A 19,548-nucleotide genomic window follows, 5' to 3' on the forward strand; every position below is an offset into this window, starting at 1 on the left:
GATCCACCCTGCATGCCCACCAGGGGGCGATGCTCTGCCCCTCTGGGGCATTGCTCTGTTGCAACCAGAGCCATTCTAGTGCCTGAGGCAGAGGCCATAGAGCCATCCTCAGTGCTCGGGCCAACTTTGCTCCAATGGAGCCTTGGCTACGGGAGAAAAAGAAAGAGACAGAGAGGAAGGAGAGGGGGAGGGGTGGAGAAGCAGATGGGCACTTCTCCTGTGTGCCCTGGCTGGGAATTGAACCCGGGACTCCTGCATGCCAAGCCAATGCTCTACTACTGAGCCATCCAGCCAGGGCCGAGATGACATTCTTGCTCTACTGAAAGTTTAAAAAAATGAAAACAATGGCATCTGTGAAATTTTCTAAACAAAATTTGTGAAAATGGGAATAATTTGTACTGGTTGGGCATGTGATGCAACTGACCGGTGCCTGCTAGAATCACATCACTGAGTTCAGTTGCATTGGCGAGGTATCCGGTAAGTGATTTGGAATGCTCAAAATTGTTATGTACCTTAACAGTTTAAAATGACAGAACTGGTAATACTTTTGAAATAATTTTAGAAACCTACAATAAGGAAATAATTTCTATTTTCAGAAGACCCTTCTATACTTAAAGATTTAGAATTGTTTATAAGAGCAAAAAAATAAAAATAAATAACAAATCAGAAATAAACTAGTGTCAACCCATCATCAAGCGAGCCTGCTTTCTTTGCTCTCACAGCCATTCAGTGAATGGCTTATTTTACCCTTTACCTTATTTTACCCTTATTTTACCCTATTTATGGGTAAAATAAGGTCGTCCCTCATGGGGTTGCTGTGAGGGTCTGATGAAGGCTGATCATCAGCTGCTTCTGACACCGAGCTTGGCACATGCCACGGGCTTCATAAGCATGTGCTTCTCTTGGTGATATGTGTGTAACTGCCCCATGATTTCTCGGCACGCTTTCCCTATCCTCAGGGGAGAGAGGGTGAGAATTCATATTTAAGAATTGAATGGTCATTAGCCAAATGATTAAAAACGAGTTAAATGATGTCTAATAACATACCTTACAGCAGCGGTTCTCAACCTGTGGGTCGCGACCCCTGGAGGGGGGGGGTCGAACGACCAAAACACAGAGGTCACCTAAAGCCATCGGAAATACATATTTTATTTAAAAATGTATTGTATAATAAATATGTATTTTCCAATGGCTTTAGGCGACCCCTGTGTTTTGGTCGTTTGAACCCTGCCAGGGTCGCGACCCACAGGTTGAGAACCGCTGCCTTACGGACTTGGCATAGGCTAAACATGTTGCAAGTGGCTTTTCATGTACGCTGACAAACACCTTGCATGGTAAATATGTTTATTTAGAAACAATTTTTGTTGAAGGATAATCTATAAAAGAAAATGCACCTAACTGAAGAGCTCAGGAATTGTCACAAACGGAACACCCTCCCCACGATCGGCACCCTGGTCCAGAAACAACAGAATATTACCTCTCTTGAGCCCTTCCCAGTCACTGACCCCCTCCCCAGCCGTAACCTGTATCTGGACCTAACAGCATAGATTCGTTTTGCTGTTCTGAGCGTCATGTGAGTGGGGCTGCGACACCAGTTGCTCTGTGTCTGGCTTCATGAGGTGTGTCAGATGCATCTATGCGACTGTGTGTAGCTGTAGGTCATATTCATCACTGCGGAGATTCTGCTGGGTGACTATCCCCCAAGATCTCTGTTTATGCATTTTTCTAAAGGGCCTTTAGGGAGCTTTTTGGGGCCATATGATCCCTGTTGCTATGAGCAATCCTGTAGATGTCTCGTGCTGCCCACGTGCACGTGTTTCTGTTGCACACAAACCTTAGAGAGGCGGTGTGTGTCACATGTTGAACTTCAGGAGATGCAGCTGCCGCCCAGTGTTATAAGGCTGTGGCACAACTCCCCTCCACCAGCAGCGTGAAGGCTCCTGATGCTCCACACCCTGTAAGCTTTTCCATTTCACAAGTGAGGAAGACCAAGAGGTCAAGTGCCTTGTTCCAAACCCAGGTAGTGAATCCTAAGACCAGGAGTCCTTCGCTCATTTCACCACAGCAATCCATTGAGCTTGCACTCCGTGCCGCCCTCTGGTGGGGGGTGAAAGGCACGGAACCCTGTGCGCTTGGTCCAGACCTGCATGTACCTTCTGGTTGGGACAAACTGAACCTGAACTCAGCTATGTCTAATGCTAACGCTTACTCTCTTCCGCTGACACTCCCTTGGAGCTCAGCAAAGGGCTTGGTACATGGTAGCTACTCAATACATGTGGGTTCTATGAGTGAGGGAATGGGAAATCTCAACAGGACCCTCTCTACATTGATGAGCGCATCTGTGGATGGGTTTCCGGCTGCAAAATACAGGAAGAGCAAGTTTTGTCTGGGATTTCTGGGCTGTTGAGCAAACCGAGGTATATTCTGTCTCAGGATACGCCTTGGTCAGTTCTTTACTCCTGGATCCCGGACTCCGGGCCCAGGCAGGGGGACGTCTGCAGCCTTCAGAGCTACAATTTATTATGGAAGAAAACGGTATGTCCAGAGGGTCTGTGGGAAAGGTTTTCAGGGCAGCGGGAGCCCAGCTCGAAGACCTGGAATCTCCTCTGGTCACCAGTCGGCAGCGGAGCACCCGACCCAGGCGCGCGGAGGGCCGGCCGGGCTCACAGCTGGCTGAGCGCATGCGCGGCACCCTGCTCTGCAAGGAGAAGGGTCAGCCTCAGGCTCCTGCTTGTACGCTGCGCCACCTCCCGGGCCCACAGTGGAGAAGACGCACCAGCCATGCCCACCCAGGGCAGGTGCCCAGAGCAGCCCTATCACAACCCTTTCCACATGATAGCTAAGCCTTCACTTCCGGTTGTCGTGCATTCACCAGACAGGGCTGGCTCCCTGGGGGCGGGGACTGGGTCTGTTAAACTGCAACTGGAGTGGGCGGTCTCAGGTCTGGGGTGGTGCCCGTGTGCTCCCTAAAGGGTCGAGTGCAGAAGCTATAATCTCTGGTAATTTGGAGGTGTGAGTGACTTGAGGAGGCCCAGGCTGCTTGTAGGTGTGCCCTCTGTTGTCCCAGCTCTCTTGGGGGACAGCAACGTCGTCACCTCTAAAGTATGGACACTTCACCCTCAGTAGGTCTCGCTGGGAGCCCCCGTTGGGCACCTCTGTTTGCCATGTACCCGTCCTGAGTCCTCCCTGGATGGACGCAGACACTCACCCATGAGGCTTTTCACCAGCTTCACGTCCAGCTGCCGGAGGATTTCACCCATCAGAGGACACACCTGGACCGGCAGCACAGAGAGAAGGGCCGGGTCAGGAGCCGGGAACAGGAAGCTACAGGGCCCGTGGCTGGAAGCTTAGACTCCATCCTCCATGGGATTCCCACAGGGAATCGCGGGAAAAGGAGCTCAGCTTCCCTGTTCTGAGTCCAACTGCCCGCTGGTGCCATGCACGCAGCACTCCCATGTCTTACTGCCCGAATCCTCGGACATCTCTAGGAGATGGGGACTGGGATCGTTCCCGTGCTACTGATGGGGAAACTGAGGCTCTGGGAGACGGTGTCACTTCTCCGAGGACCCACAGCCAGAAGGTGGCAGAACTGACCATTTTAATTGAAGTTTTTCAGGTTTTGAAAGCCCAGGGTTTGAAACTCTTTGCTAAACTTCCAAGATGCATATACCCTGACCCTCAGAGCGAAGGATGCCCGAGGCCAAAATATATTTCTCCAGCTTACCTGATCTTCTATCATATGTGGGATAGCTTTCTCCAGTTTTTGTCTAACATCGTTGAGAAAATGTTTCATCTTGGGTGCAATATCTCTGGGGAGAGAGGTAGAGGTACAGAACAGATAAATACAGGCGAAATAGTACCAAGTGCTCTCTGTTGGATACAGGTTACGCATTGACTCCGCAGCTGGCCCTGTTGAACAAGAGGCACTGTGGTCAGCCGCAGTCAAAGGGGCTCTTCAGAGAAGCAACGTGACCTGTCCGAGGTCACACAGCTAGTTAGCATCGATGAGGTCAGAACCAGGTCAGCAGAGCCCCCGAGTCCCCTGTCTTCCCCCTGCACCGCCCTGTCCTCGAATGTTTGGCGTGACCTAGGCACCTGGTGACTGTCTGATGAATCAGTGAATGGTCGTCCCCTGAGAACTTCCTTGCTTTCAGCATTTTGGAATTACAGAGAGAAATCAGTCCTAACTCTTGCCTCCTAGGGACTCACTGTCTGTTGAGGTTGACAGACTTGGTCGGCCAGGGTGTAGGTCTTCATTTAGCTCTGGATTTTTTACTTTTCTGTCTTGATCACTGTTGTATCCCTACAATCAAACATGCTGGGCCTGGTATAGTAGGTTCTTAGTAAACATTTGTTGAATGAATGAGTGATGAGAAGGAGCCTTAAAGAAGAAGGACAGAGCATCCCAGCCAAAGGATCCGCATGTGCAAAGGCACAGCTGTGTGAAACTACAGGGTGTGTTGATGGAGGGGCGGGTCCTTCAGAGAGACTACAGGGCAGAGGGCTGCAGCGTGGAGCAGGGTGGGGCAGCGGAGAGGACAAGTGGGGCCTAGAGTGACGTCCAGGAGTTGGCTCTTCATCCACAGGGCACTGGAGGACCCCTGGGAGGAGTGGGGCTGGGGCTGGAGGACACGGCCAGATATCGGACTAGAAAGTGACTTCTGCTGCCGGAGCACGGAGTGAAGGAGGTGAGGTCCAGCCAGGGGCCACCGGAGCACGCTCCTGCAATGGCTCAGGGAGCGACCCAGGAGCTGAGACAGCGCAGGATGGAGCGAGGGGAGGGGGGGGGGCTACCAAGAGTTCCTGATGGGAGCGGGTGGAGGTGGGTTGCAGGGGTGGAAGGGAGGAGCCTGGTTTCTTTCTGGGAAGAGGGCGGGGCATCACTGGGAGGCAGGAGGACCAGGTCCTGCAGAAAGTTCACCCAGGAGGTGGTGAGGACATGTGGCCACAGGAAGGGGCCCAGCCCAGAGGAGGACCAGTGGGGACCTTACTCAGTGAGGATCGTGGTATGGACACTGCTGGGCTCCACGAGGCAATGGCCTATCACCAGATCCCTCCGGCCAAACTCGTCTTTCTCCAGCCAGAACTCCACAGCGAGGCTCATGCGTGCATGTGTCTTCACAGTCTTGTTATTGAAGGGCCTTCTAGGGATGAGAGAGAGGAGGAGAGGAGAGGACAGGAGACAGAGAAAGAGCAGGAGGTGGAGGCAGTCAACATGAAGAGTGGCTCTCCACGTGGACAGCACTGAGTCCTTTCAACAAACTGGCCCAGAGGGGCGCCACACCCTGCGTGGTAAATCCTGAGGGCAGTGATTAAGGAGAAAACTGCTATTAGCCACTGTGGCTTCTGAAAATCCTTTATACAGACTAGATTGGGGGGCCTTTGGGAATGCAAAGGTTGAGAGTTTACTCCTCTTTTTAAAAATAGTTTTACTGTTTAGCTGTAGCCCCCTTTTCCTTGGGGACAGTGAGTGGACCTTAAAGGATGTTAAAGGAAGGGAAGGGTGATGAGATACAGTGTTTCTTCTTTTTTATTTGAAGAATTCTTTTTTATTCATACTGTTTCTCCTTTTTTAAAACATTGTAGTGAACTCACATAGGTTTGTTTTATTTTATTCTTTTAATTGCTTTGCTCTTTTTCTTTCTCTTAGAAATGAAATTTAATGGCATGACATAGGTCAAACACAATGCATAGATTTCAGGTGAACATCGAACTGTTTGTTGTGGTGTGTGCCCATTTCCCAAAGTCAAATCATTTCCCCTCTCCCTATATTTGTCCCTCTTTACTCCCTTCCCCTCACCCCCTCCCTCTGGCAGCCACTTTCCTTTTGTCCACGTCATTAAACACAGGTTTAAACGAGCAAATGATCTGCCTCCACAGACCGATGATTGCCATCCACATTTCAGTTGCAGGAACTAAGGCTCAGAGGCGTGAAGTGACTTATCCAAGGTCACACAGCGAGAGAATTTGAAACCAGGTCGGGGTTAGAAAAAACTGGGTGCCACAGGTGGCCACATTCTCTTCCCCACCCCACACCCCAGCTCCCAGGTCCCCAGTGAGCAGGAGGGACCCCAGACCCTCTGTCTGTATGACTTACAGTCTCAAGTCAATGTCAAATTCAAGTGAGATGTTTGTCGAGACCTGCTCCTTGTGGAAAGACATCTGGATCCCGCCATAGTCCAGTTGAATGTTGGTGATGTTGGCGCTACACAGAGAAAGAGCAGAGGTCCCGCAGGGGGGAGGGACCCCAGGTAGCAAGGCCTTGGGCTGACAGACAAGGCCGGCCCCTGTCACAAGGGCCTGGCAGTGCGTTTGAAGTCAGAGCCTTTTATAGACGCTCTGTGAGCAAGAGCCACCTATGGGAGCCCTGGCTGCAAGTCCTCACAGCTGTCCCGAGTGTCCTGACAGCTCCACACGGTTATACCGATTTCTGTGACCCACAGCCAGCCGCAGACCCAGACTGCAGGCCTGTTCTCACACCACGCCTGCCTCGCTCGACAGGTGACCCCACCACCTACCAGGCTGCCCCACCACCTACCAGGCAGCCCCACAATGTACCAGGCCGCCCAGACCCAAAGCTCAGGCGCAATTGATGGCCTCCATCCCTCACCTCCACATTCAAACCATCAGCAAGTCATGTTGTCTCTGCTTGTAAAACACATCCTCCTCTGTCACCTTCTCCAGGTCCCTGTGACCATCACTGCCTGTCTGGAGACACTCTAGTTTCTCTGAGCTTCCAGCGTGACCTTGGCCTCTCTATAGACCTCTCCCTGGGGCAGCCCAAGGGGCCTAACTCCCCTCTCGCTCAACATTCTCCGCGTGTTTCTCACTGTCCTTGGTTAGAACCCAAACTCCCCACCACAGCCCTTGAGACCTGCAGGGCCCGGCCTCACCTGCCGTCTTGCTCACCTGGCCACGCAGGACCTGTGCTTCTTCTCAAACACAACAATTTTTTTCCTTCCTCCGGACCTTTCTAGCCCTCCTCCCCACCCCGCATGCCTCTTACGTCACATGCTTCTTCATTCCGGTTTATTCCTAAGGGTTACTTTTGCACAGGTCTTCTTGATCGGCCCCCTCACTCACCCTTTACCTTCATAAAACAGCCCTCATCCCCCTCCACCTGCCATTGGTTATTTACTTTCGTGGCCTATCTCATGAATGAGGAATAAGATTTCAAAAGGCAGTGACTGTGTGTCTTGCTCATAGCTATGTACTCAGTACCCAGCCCAGGTCCTGTTATACATTAAGTGCTCTATAAATATTTGTGACAGTTCTTTAAGGAATGAATGAAGGGAGGTGATCGTGGCTGCATCCAGGAACACCCTGCTGGTGAGGGGAGGCCCCACTAAAATGGAGAGAGAGGGGATTGGAGGCAGAGAGAAAGGAGCCCCAGGCACAGCGGGCTGGAATAATGGCGTGCTGGGGCCGAGGAGCTTTGAGCCTGGGAATCTGGGGAGGCCTGCGCCCCTCAGGAGGGAGGCATGGAAATGGAGGTGAACAGGACAGGCCCAGTTCTGTGAGGGTGATTGTCCCTACTGATGGCCATGCACCCACCATGTCTGGCAGAGAAAACCCCCAAACTGCCAGCCACAGGGACAATCATGACCATTTCACTGAGGTGGACTCAGGGCTGAAGGTTAGACAGCTCAGATGCCTTGGCCAGAGTCACACAGTCATCAAGCAGTAATGTGAGGTTCACATGCCTGACTCCAGTCCTGAGTTCCTTTGGCACCAGATGTTTAGCCAGCTGCCCTCTGGGCACCCATGTTATAGTAAGGCCAAAGCAGTCCACGGTTTCCCCAAGGTTGGTGGCAGAGCCAAGATTTTATTTTATTTCTTTGAACTGAAAGGCAGAGAGAGAAAGAGACAGAATCCCACATGTGCCCTGATCGGGATCCACCCAGAAAGTCCTGTATGGGGTGAAGCTCTGCCCGTCTGGGGCCGTTGTTTGTTGCTCGGCAAGCAAGCTATTTTAACGCGTGAGGCAAGGCCAAGGTGCCATCCTTAGTGTCCAGGGCCAACTTGCTAGAATGAGCCATGGATGTGTGACAAGGTACCAAAGAATAGAAAAATTAATAGTAATATTTTAGGAGGAGGAGTCAGGTTTCTTGTCCTCTCTTTTCTGTAGAGAGTGAGGGGAGAGAAATGTGAAGGTTTCCTGACTTGCAGAGACATACTGTGTAGGAATCCTGCTCTTACCAGGAAGCTTAAAGGGCATTTTATAATTTGGGCTAAGCATATGGAGAGATTTTGTAAATATATGTTTTATACTTGTTGTGATCTGCACCAACTCAGGATGGACGACAGCATTGTGGTATACATAGAGAAACTTTGTGCTGAGTTTTGAGTGGAAGTGGAGAAGAAACTTGAATTCCCTCCCTTCCCCCACACCTGTGAGGAAGAGGATAAACACCTGGCCTCGTGCAGGGGAAGGGAAGACACACTGAGCGAGCCCTTTTCCTCTCCTTTCTGTCCTTCTTTAATGGATGCTCATCCCCTGGAGCCATGCGGGCTCCCCCTCCCATCCTGAAGGCCAGTAGTTGATGTATACACCTCCAGACCAGGGGCAGTCCACCTTTGTATACCTACCGCCCACTTATGTATCTCTATTAGTAGTACAATTTTCTAACTGCCCACTGGTTCCACAGTCATGGTGATTTATAAAGTAGGGAAGTAACTTTACTTTTTAAAATTTATAAAGCAGAGTGACAGCAAGTTAAAGCATATAATAATAATTACTTACCAAGTACTTTATGTCGGATTTTTGCTAAGTTTGGCAGAATACATCTTTATAAAACAACTTATTATAGTTAAATCTATCTTTTTATTTATACTTTGGTGGCTCCGCTACTGCCCACCATGAAAGCTGGAACACCCACTAGTGGGCGGTAGGGACCAGGTTCACTGCCACTGCTCTAGACAAAGGATGGCAAATGAACACGAAATGATTTAGGAATGTCTTTCAATATATAAAACAACATTTTTCACTATATGTTACCTTATAAGTTTTAATATGTAGAAATATTTTTATAAATTTTCTAGGCGAATGTTATAAGCTGGCTAATGATTATGTCATCTTCCCCTCCTCCTCCTTTTCCTGCTAACCTGTGTGTGATCAAGGGTATATAACCTACTTCAAGGCTATATTTGAGACTGCATAATCTGGGTCAGATATGCCCCATGTTTGTCACATGCGGCCGGCATATAAATAAATCTCCTCCTTTTAATAAAACTCCTTAAAAATTCATTTGGACTTAGTATCTCTACGTAAACCCGGCGGAACATTACTTTACAACAGCTGGAGGAGGAGTAGAGAGAAAGAGAGAGAGAAAGAGAGAGATGGGTAGAAAGGAGAAGCAGGTGGTCACTTCTTCTGTGTACCCTGATTGGGAATCGAACCTGGGACATCCACAGCGTTGATTAGCAAATGCTCTACTGCTGAACCAACCAGCCAGAGCCAGAGCCAAGATTTCAGTGAGAAACTTTTACTCCCAACTCTTCATTCTTACTTACTCTGCTATGCTGCCTCTCCAAATACCCCTTGTATGTGACCCCTACTCATCCTTGTATTGGGCCTGACATATCCTCGTTCCAATCTTCCTTCCTTCTCTCTACCCAGGCCGTGCGCTTCCATTCCCCAGCTCTCCCCTCTGACCCAGAGCTCTGCAAAGAGTCCCAGGTTTGGGGTTCAGGGTCTCACCTGCCTTCTCGCTGCTCCTGGAGGCTCGTGCCACCACCGGTTAGCCAGCCCACCATGCCCGGGGCCACCTGCTCAGAGGCCTTCAGACTGTCCAGGAGGCAGATGTTCTGAATCCGGCCCTCTGTGTTGTGCTTCATGAGGCCCAGGGTAATAACTGGAAACAGAGGAGGGATCAGTGACATTGTACAAGGTCACAGACAAGGCAGGGGACTTGGAATCGGGAGGTCAGAGTTGCAGGCTGGGGCACCCACTCCTGCTGTGAGATTGGGTGCATGCCACCACCCGGCCCCCAACCCTGAGATCCACATTCTTCATCTGTGAGGTTCGGCTGTGCAGCGGCGATGTGACATTCCTCAGAGGGTCTGGCCGGGAACAGCTGCCTAAAGGGGATATGCTGGTTGAAGTGTCACCCGTGCCAGAGCCTATCATAGATGCAGATCACAGTGGATGCTGGTTGAAGATTAACATAGGTGGGCAAATCAGGAGAGAAGAAATGTCAACCCTCTCGCAACACACCCGACATAAACTGCAGGACGGAGTGCAGCTCCCAGCAGAAAACAACGCATTTCAAAAGGGAAGGGGAGTTGAAAGCTGTGGACATGTCTAAGTTCTGCCTCCTTTGGCTCCAGACTCTCCTGCTCAGAGTCGGGGTCCGGCTCTAACAAACCTCAGCGCTCCCCACGGGACTCACCTATTTCACTGACTTGACCCTTTCTATGATCAGGACCTGTGCTCTGGGCCACCGCAGAGCAGCGGGAGCCATTGTTGCACCACACCCTCCTCCCCCCGGGGCCGGGTCCCAGACCCCTGTTCAGCACCCCCTGTTTCTGCTGCCTCTAAACTAAAGGTGTGTCTGGAGCCACAGATCTGGGTTCAACTCTTAGCTCTGTTAGCTCCCTGATTCTGGACTTCCTCATCTGTGTGATAGGGACAGTAATCATACCCATCTCACAGGATTCTTGTGAGGTACATTGAGGACAGACATCCACAGAATATTTACTGAGAGTCTACTGGGTGTCAGGCCCTGTGCTGGGCATCAAAGACACAAACCAGCTTTCTGTGTGGTAGGAGAGACATAATTAACTAAGTAGTTTCAAAGATAGAGTGAGACTATAAGAATGCCTAGAACTCTTATAATGTTTAGTTAATGATGATTTATGTTGGGTGTGGTGTGAGAGGGTTGACATTTCTTCTCTCCTGATTTGCCCACCTATTTTAATCTTCAACCAATATCTACTGTGATCTGCATCTATTATGGGCTCTTGCACGGGTGAAACTTCAACCAGCATATCCCCTTTAAACAACTGTTCTCAGCCAGTTGGGAATTGGTGAGCAACAGACACTACTAGTTGAAAGTCTAATATTCCATCCATTTATATATCCATCCATCCATCCATCCATCCACCCTCCCATCTATCAACCCATCCATCTGCCCATCTTTCCTTCCATTCAACCATCCTGTCATTTCCATCCAAACTCTGTTTTGATTCAGGCACTATCTCCATTTCCTGGTCCAGGTGAGGCTGTTAATCATCTGAGCCACCATCGCATGGTGACTCCTTCAGGTTCAAAGTTGTCCTGTGACCCAGGTTGGTCTTATCAGACTAAACAGAAGATCTTGGGTTTCATGTTTGAGGAGGAGGTTTTTCTCTTTTTCTTCCAGTGGAAAGGAACAAGACAGCCTGCAGTTCCAAGGCCACTGGCCACCATTTCCTACCATACTGGAAACCAGCAGCCTGAGGATGAAATCATGATGCTAACAGCACTAAGGGAAATGGACCAAATCCGGTTCTGAATGGCAGCTTTGAGCTGCTGACTGAACCAGACCTGCATCTGACCTTGCCTGTGACTTTCAGTTCTGGAAGTGACTGTTTTTCTGTTTGAGCCTGGATGAGTTAGGTTTTCTATTATTTGTAGCTAAGCACTGATACGTGAGAGGTGGTTGTAGCGATAAACATATTCACAGCTAGAAAAGTGCTGTGCGTATACCAGGGGTCCCCAAACTACGGTCCGCAGGCCACATGCAGCCCCCTGAGGTCATTTATCCGGCCCCCGCCGCACTTCCAGAACGGGTACCTCTTTCATTGGTGGTCAGTGAGAGGAGCACAGGATGCATCCGCATTCTGTGCTCCTGGAGTACTGTATGTGGTGGCACCACAAAGCACGGTGTTGCTCACATACAGTACTACTTCCAGTGACTCGGGACGCACGCATCACGGCTCTGGAAGCACGTCATATCACTTGTTACGGCTAGCAGTGACAAATATGGAATCCGACATTGACCATCTCATTAACCAAAAGCAGGCCCATAGTTTCCATTGAAATACTGGTCAGTTTGTTGATTTAAATTTACTTGTTCTTTATTTTAAATATTGTATTTTTTCTCGTTTTGTTTTTTTTACTTTAAAATAATATATGTGCAGTGTGCATAGGGATTTGTTCATAGTTTTTTTTTATAGTCTGGCCCTCCAACTGTCTGAGGGACAGTGAACTGGCCCCCTGTGTAAAAAGTTTGGGGACCCCTGGCATATATTTTTTTCATTGAGTCTCAAAAGCAGCCCAGGTAATAGCGTTCTAGCTGTACCCATTTTACAGATGAGGATCCTTGGGCTCATAACTATGCATGCATATATTTGATATAAACCAAATTAAATGGATACAGTTAGAGCTAACCATGACATGCCAAACGGTGATGAAGGAAAACAGGAAACAGTGATAATCTGTAACTATTAAGAAATAGAAATTGCCAGTGAAGATCTCATTTCCTGAACAATTTTGATCTAGATAGTTTTGTGGAAAAGTTTTACCAAACTTTTATAGAAAGATCATTGTGAAAGAAAATAAGAAAAAAATGCCAATTTCATTTTATGAAGCTAGTACAATTTTTCTAGGCTCAAGGACAGTAAGTTATACATCAATTTTATGTATAGAACGTTTGCTAAAATTCTAAATAAATTATCAGCCAAGAAATCTAATATGTTACAGTATATTATTAAAATATATTACATTATAAAATATCATAAATTAGTAGGATACATTATAGCACACTAAAAATAGATCATTCTGGTACCTTATAAAATATACATTATTAAAGTATCATATTTATTCTAGAAGTGCCAGGATAGCTTTAACAACAGAAAGTCTATGAGTACAATTTGACATATTAATGGACTAGAGAAAAAAATATTAATTTTTAGATGCAGAAAAACACTTATTAAAGGCCAATATTGATTTAATATTAAGAGAAATTCAGAAAGCTAGAATATAAGGGGACTTTCTTAATGTGATAAAAACTATATTCCAAAATCCTACAGAAAATACTATGTTTACTGGGGAATTCTAGATACATTCCCTTTCCTAGTGGAGGCCGCAGTTATACGGCAAGATATGAAAAAGGCACAAGATGTATACAATTTGAAGAGATAAAACAGTCACTATTTACAGATGATATAACCCTCAAGCTAGATAGAAAATCCAATAGCATAAATAAGGCAAACTGTTAGAACTAATAGAGGTCTAATTATAAATAATAAGATAGCAAATTAATTTTCAAAAATCAACAGCAGTCCTCTCCACAGTACCCGTAATACTAACTAAAGAATATAACAAAAAATCAGGCAATATACGCTGGGACAAATGTAACTTTACAGTTGTTTGGATGAAAAATAACATGATAATTAATAAATAATAATATCAGAATACACTCTGCTTCACCCTATATATCCTGTAGCGACAAAAATTATAAACTTTCTAGGAATCAAATTAACAAAGCTAAAGATGTTTAGAGGACTTTAAAATTTCACCAAGTGATATAAAATCAATCTGAATAAGTTGGAGGATATGCTAAGTTTGTGATTGAGTGACCGACCATTGTGAACATGCCAAATCTCTAATTTAAAATACACATGCAATGTGACCCCAAACAAATTTCAAGATGATTTTTGTTTTAGGAACTCAACACACTCTAAAATTCATTTGGAAGAATGAAAGTCTTTTACATAAAACTGCATTCTATAAAGATGTAGTATTTAAAATATTATGTTACTGCTGCAGAAATGATTACACAGGCACAGAAGACAGAACTCAAAAGGGAATCGGAGTGTTTGGAAACTTGACCCTTTAGTAATGGGGTGAGAAAACAAACTCATTATTTGGAGAGAAGTGAGGCTGGTCTCTAACTCACATACATAAATGCATAAAGAAGTCTCCAGATGGATTAAAACCCTACACGTAAAAGGTTAAACTCTAAAGCTATTGGAAAAACAAAGCCTGGGGTAAGGACAAGGGCTTCTGACTCATCTGCCACAAACCACAAGACGAAATTGAGTACCTATGAAAACAGTCCTGTTCAATGAAGGACCTCCCAACAACACTGATAGGTGACCGTGTGGGAGACATATTAACCCGTAGTTAGACCTGGCAAGGGACTAATGTCAAGAATCAAGTAACATCTTCTCAAGTCAAAGAGAATAAATTAAAAAACAAACAAAAAAAACCTAGGAATGCAAATAATAAAATGTGCAAAAGTTCAAAAAAGTGCAAAAACAGTTAACAAAATTATGAGAAGAGGCTCAAATTTCCCACTTCTTAAAGAAAATCAAGCTAAAACAAATAGATATCACAAACTCCACATTAGACTGGCAAATATTGGAGAGACAATGCTATGTCCTGAATTAAGTTTGCTTCCACCCCTCCCCTCCCCACCCCAGCAATTAATATATTGAAGCCTTAACCTCCAGTGTGATGGTATTTGGAGACAGGACCTTGAAGGAAGTAATTAAGGCTAAATTCACTCATAAGAGTGGGGCCCTAATCCCATAGGCTAATAAGAGAAAGAGACACCAGAATACATTCTTTGTGCGCACACAGGGGAGAGGCCATGTGAGGACACAAGAAGCCAGGAAAAGAGGTTACACCAGAAACCAGCCCTGTAGGCACACTTGATCTTGGACTTTTAACCTCCAGAACCATGAGGAAATGTCTGTGGTTTAAGCCCCGCGGTCTGTGGCATCTTGCTATGCAGCCCATGTAGACTGGTAGGGATGGATACCCTCCCGTGTGGGGAATCACGGGGAGCTGGGCAAGCGTGTTATTACTGGAGTAGGTGCAGACTGGCACAGACATTCTAGAGTGCCATCTGGCCATCCCAGTTAAATAGCATTCGCCATCCGCCTTCCGGGTGTATCCCTGGGACAGTCTCCCACGGGTCCTAACAGGGACATCTGCAAGGCTGTCCATCTCAGAGGAGTTTATAGTGGCGGGGAATGTCCATCCCTAGGGAAATGGACAAGTGGTGGTGAAGTGGATGAGTCTCACGGACCTCTCTGTGCCAGTCTGAAGCCACAGACATCAACAGCATTCACTGAAACCAGTCAGTAGCCACGAGATCTATGTGACAACGCCATTTCCGTAAATCAAAGCTCTGTGGGTTTTAAAGTATCAGGACATATTTAAACACACACACACACACTCTGCAGCGCGTGCTGAGGAAGAGGGAATGAGAGTGAGATTAAGAGGTAAAAAGGAAAATAACATAAAATCAAATAAGAGAGGGGCCTCGCCACTATTCGTGAGAATGCCAATGTGTTATGAATTGATGCATGCTCGAGTCCACCTCATTGACTTTCTTTGAGGTCCAAAATAAAAGAATGAAAGGGGGTACGTGACTAACCCGAGGTCATCCAGCAAAGTCGGGGACGGGGCCCAGGCGCTGCCTTCCCCACCCACCCTGCGACGGCGGCGGGCAGAGCAGAGTGCAGCTTAGCTTACGTCTCGCCAGGGTGCATTTGCTGTTCACGTGGGCCTCAGCCCGGCCCGGCCAGGGCTGGTTGTGCAGGAACAGCAAGCTGAGGAAGACTGGGAGCCTCCACAGTGGGTGCATCTTGGGTTCTGGGCCCTCAGGTGTCAAGAAGGGTCAGATGGCTGCGAGGGTGGCCGCTGGGACGACGACCTCGAGGTTTTCTGTGGGACGATTGCACCAGAATCCGCCCTCAGAGTGCTGCGGAGAGGTGTCCTGACGAGCTCCGGTAGCTGCTCGCATGGTGTTGGGGCAGGTTGAACCCTGCAGGGCGGCCAGGGCTCTAGCAGGAGGCCTTGTTGCTTGGAGACAGCCAGGAGAGCCCACTGTTGGGTCATCCAGCAGGAGTCCTGTCCCAAACCCTGCCCAGGCTGGATGTTGGTGACTCTTTGGTGAATATATAAATGAATGAATATATGAGCCAGATGGCAAATCTCAGGCTTTCCAATTAGACTAGGACTTTCTTAAAGGGCAAGATCATTCTCAATGCTTTCCCTGATGCTTGTTTGCATCATGGGCTAGGGATCATTTTTTGAGTGACTAAATGACACTATGTGAATGAGTGAGGATTGATCTCTCAGTCCCTTACCTGATGATCAGTTTCTTGAGGGGAAGTTTGAGTCCAGTTAATCCTGGCGTGTCCAGTGCCTCCCATGTTTACCACATGATAGTTACTAATGAATTCTCGTTAAATAAAACAAACGAATGAAAGAATGAATGAATGAATGGCTGATGGGTTGTGAGCACAATGTACAGGAAAGGGGGACAGAAAGTCTTGAAGCCAAAGCATTAGGTTTCCCTTGTTGCTCTGGGGTTGGGAGTCAGAGTTTAGTTCAAATCGCCCTGTCCTCACCATCTCAGGAAGTGGCACCACAATCCACCCAGTTGCTCCAGCTCCAGCCCTTGGGGTCACCTTCCACCTGTTTCCTCACCTCTCATGCCCCATCTATTAGGAAATTCTGCCAACACTGTCAGAATGTGACCACATCCAACAACTCCACCTCAGCTACCATCGTGGCCAAAACTATTACAGGGGTGTCCTATGTGGTCTCCCAGCTTCCTGAACTATTACAGGGGCATCCTAGGTGGTCTCCCAGCTTCCTGAATTATTACAGGGGCGTCCTATGTGGTCTCCCAGCTTCCTGAACTATTATGGGCATGTTATATGTGGTCTCCCAGCTTCCTGAATTATTACAGGGGCATCCTAGGTGGTCTCACCACTTCTTTTCTTGCCCTCCTACAATCTCTGTCACACAGCAGCCTGAACAATGGTTTAAAGACATAAATCAGATGATGATGCTTCTTCTGCTCAAAACCCTCCAAAGTTTCCATTGCAAACAAAGTAAAAGCCAACATTCTTGCAATGGCTCTGGGCCCTGCAGGGTCCCCTGCTGTTCTCTCTGACCTCACCTGCTGCCACTCTGTCCCTCATCCACTCCCCTGCAGACACACGGAGCCGGGAGTCTGGACCGCACAGTTTATAGCTGCTGGGAGCTCTGAGACAAAGGGACTCTTCACTCCCCCAGGCTGCGGAGGGTGTGCGGGGGTCCTTGGCAGATTTCACAGCAACCTGGGAGGGCACCTTGGGCACTTGGCTTCTAGTTTCATAAGAGATCATAACACATGATGACTTTTTCAATTTGAGGTCTTCTCTCAGGGTTCACACTCTCCTTGGGGATGTTTGTAGAATATCATTTACTTTAAAATGTACTTTTCTAGTCTTCCTGGTCATGTATGACCCATAGGGATTTTTTTGTTGTTTTTTTTTGGTCAAGAAAGTTGGAGCCGAGTGGCCACTGTTGGGAGAAACAAATCTGTTGTCCTTGGCTTTCTGGAGGGCTGAATGTGGGGTGGCGGGCCGTCCTTTCCACCCCGTCACAAGGTGTGGTTCCGAGGGCCCCCAAGTCTAGAGCAATGACGGTGTGGAGGGTGTAGACTTTCAGAGCCTGGGGCCTGACAGGGTCTCAGGAAGGCACCGCTCACGGGGATGCCCTGGACGGATAGCCAGTGTGATTTACTATCATTCGCCATCAAAAGTGTGGGTTCCTGAGTCACACAGACCAGGATGCAGACCCCGGCTTGCTCTCTCTTGCAGACTCAGCTTCCAGCTCTCTGCAAGGAGCTCCATCTCAGTGCAGAGTTCGGGGCTGTGGTGAGGTTAACAGGGAACCACACTCGAGCCAAGCTTGCCATCCACGTTGCTGTGATGGCTGCCGTTCTTGTCCTCGCCTTCCCCGCTCTGAGCCTCTGCTTCCTCCCCTGTAAGCCGGGGAGCTGGAGGAGTGAATGACACCAAGTGCGGAGAACCCAGAGACGGCGCCTGGGACACTGGACATGCACAGAGCTTCAAGGCGTCACCCAGGGAGCGTCTTTTCAAGTGGGAAGAGTTATAACTGGAGGCTGAGCCGCCCATGCAGAGCCTGGGGGCAGCTTGCAGAAGGAGGTCTGAGCAGAGGGTGGGCTTTGCTCTCCTTCATCCAAAAAATGAACAAAGCAGCTCAAGTCATGAGGGTTGAGCAAGGGCCAGGCCCCATGGGCTGCAGGGATCCAGAGGAGAGCAGGCAGACAGGTGCCTGGTCCTCATGGCGCTCACATAGCCACGCAGACTGACGGTCTTCAAGGTCGTGTCCAGGAGCATCTGTTAGGAAGTGTGGCTCAGATTGGGGGCAGTGGGAGGGCACAGCCAAGGAGGCCTGGCCAATAGACAGGGGGGGAACGGGAGACAAGACCTCCCTAACGAGATGGAGTTTGAGCAGACATTTCAGGAAAAGGCTACCCCCTTAGCCGGGTGCCCTCCCTGCCCAGAAAGAGCACTGGAGGATTGAGCAACGCCCCTCCTGAGCAGCATCTACAGCGCTACTCACGAGGACCGTGGCGCTGACATTGGCGTGGGTGGCCCCATTCACTGGGCTAAGCCTGCTCTGCGTGAAGATGGAGATGCCAGACCCCAAAACACACCCCTCAGCAATCTCCTTTACTATTCCAGTAACTTTCCTTAGAACAGGCTTCTTTTGTTTGGGGAGGAGTGTTTATAAAAACAATGTGTAGAAAAATTGGGTTTGTCTGTTCAGAAAAAATATGGACTAAGTCAAAAAATGTTGCTCACAGCAGCAGGCTTCCTTCCCATGGTCCTCCGGAGGCGTGCCCATAGACACAGGTTAGAACTCCAGTTCTCCTGGGTAAGTGGTTTCCAGAAGATTGATTCAAATAAAAATGTATTTTCAACTATTATTCCCTGTGGGCCTGCTCCGTGCCAGCCCCCGTGCTTGGCTCTAACATCCTGTGTGTCCAGTAGCTTGTAGTCCGATGAGACAGTCAGAGCCAGAGGAAATAGATCATTACAAACCGTATTCCGGGGAAAAGCTGGAACTAGCAGGGTGGCCACTCCAGACAAAGGCCGGGGAACGTTTCTGAGAAGGGACACTTGAGCTGAGCCAGGAGGGGAGGAGAAGTTGGCCTTGGGTGTATTCAGAGGAAGGGTGTGCCCGACAGAGGGAACGGCAAGGACGAAGGCCCTGAGGTGGGGAAGGGCTCGGCGGTGGAGGGGAGAGAAAGATGGGTGTGGCTGGAGCTATTGGGTGAGAAGTCTCTCGCTGCCCCTCTGCCCTGTAGACCCCGCGGCTCCCGGCCATGGTGCCCAGGAGGCTGCAGCTGATCCCCGGGGCCAAACCGAAGGCTGTGCAGGCTTTTGCAGACCAGCGCCCGCAGGTAGCCATCGTCGTTGGGGGTGACCCGACTGCTTCAGCATCCTACCCGGGCTTTAAGGCAGCTCCAGGTCCCCAGCCACAAGCAGAGGTTCTCAATCTCCAGGGGGCGGCAGAATGGGTGGGGAGCATAAAGTGTGGATTTCTGCACCCGGTTAAGTCAGGTCTGCGGCGGGCTGCTTTAGTCCATTCTTTTGGGCATCAATCTTCTGAGGAAGAGGGTTCATTATTCATTTAGTCACTCATCTATCCCAGTCTGTGTGTGTGTGTGTGTGTGTGTGTGTGTGTGTGTGTGTGTGTGTGTGTGTGTGTGTAACAATCATAGAAGAATACAGGCTGGAACTTTC

At 48.6% G+C, this 19,548-nt stretch overlaps 1 protein-coding gene across 1 annotated transcript; it reads right to left on the bottom strand.

Moving 5' to 3' along the window:
• Window positions 1-1,740: 1,740 nt before the first annotated feature.
• LOC136406279 (BPI fold-containing family A member 3-like) lies at window positions 1,741-15,581 on the bottom strand. Its single transcript, XM_066386226.1, has 7 exons — window positions 15,470-15,581; window positions 9,701-9,854; window positions 6,098-6,205; window positions 4,992-5,141; window positions 3,725-3,809; window positions 3,209-3,272; window positions 1,741-2,698 (listed from the first exon to the last, which is right to left on the bottom strand). Exons 1-7 carry the CDS (start codon window positions 15,579-15,581, stop codon window positions 2,664-2,666), a joined length of 708 nt encoding a protein of 235 aa, XP_066242323.1. The 3' UTR covers window positions 1,741-2,663.
• Window positions 15,582-19,548: the final 3,967 nt, after the last annotated feature.

This window comes from Saccopteryx leptura, chromosome 5 (assembly GCF_036850995.1).
Source record: "Saccopteryx leptura isolate mSacLep1 chromosome 5, mSacLep1_pri_phased_curated, whole genome shotgun sequence".
In the NCBI taxonomy this organism is placed as follows: Eukaryota; Metazoa; Chordata; class Mammalia; order Chiroptera; family Emballonuridae; genus Saccopteryx; species Saccopteryx leptura.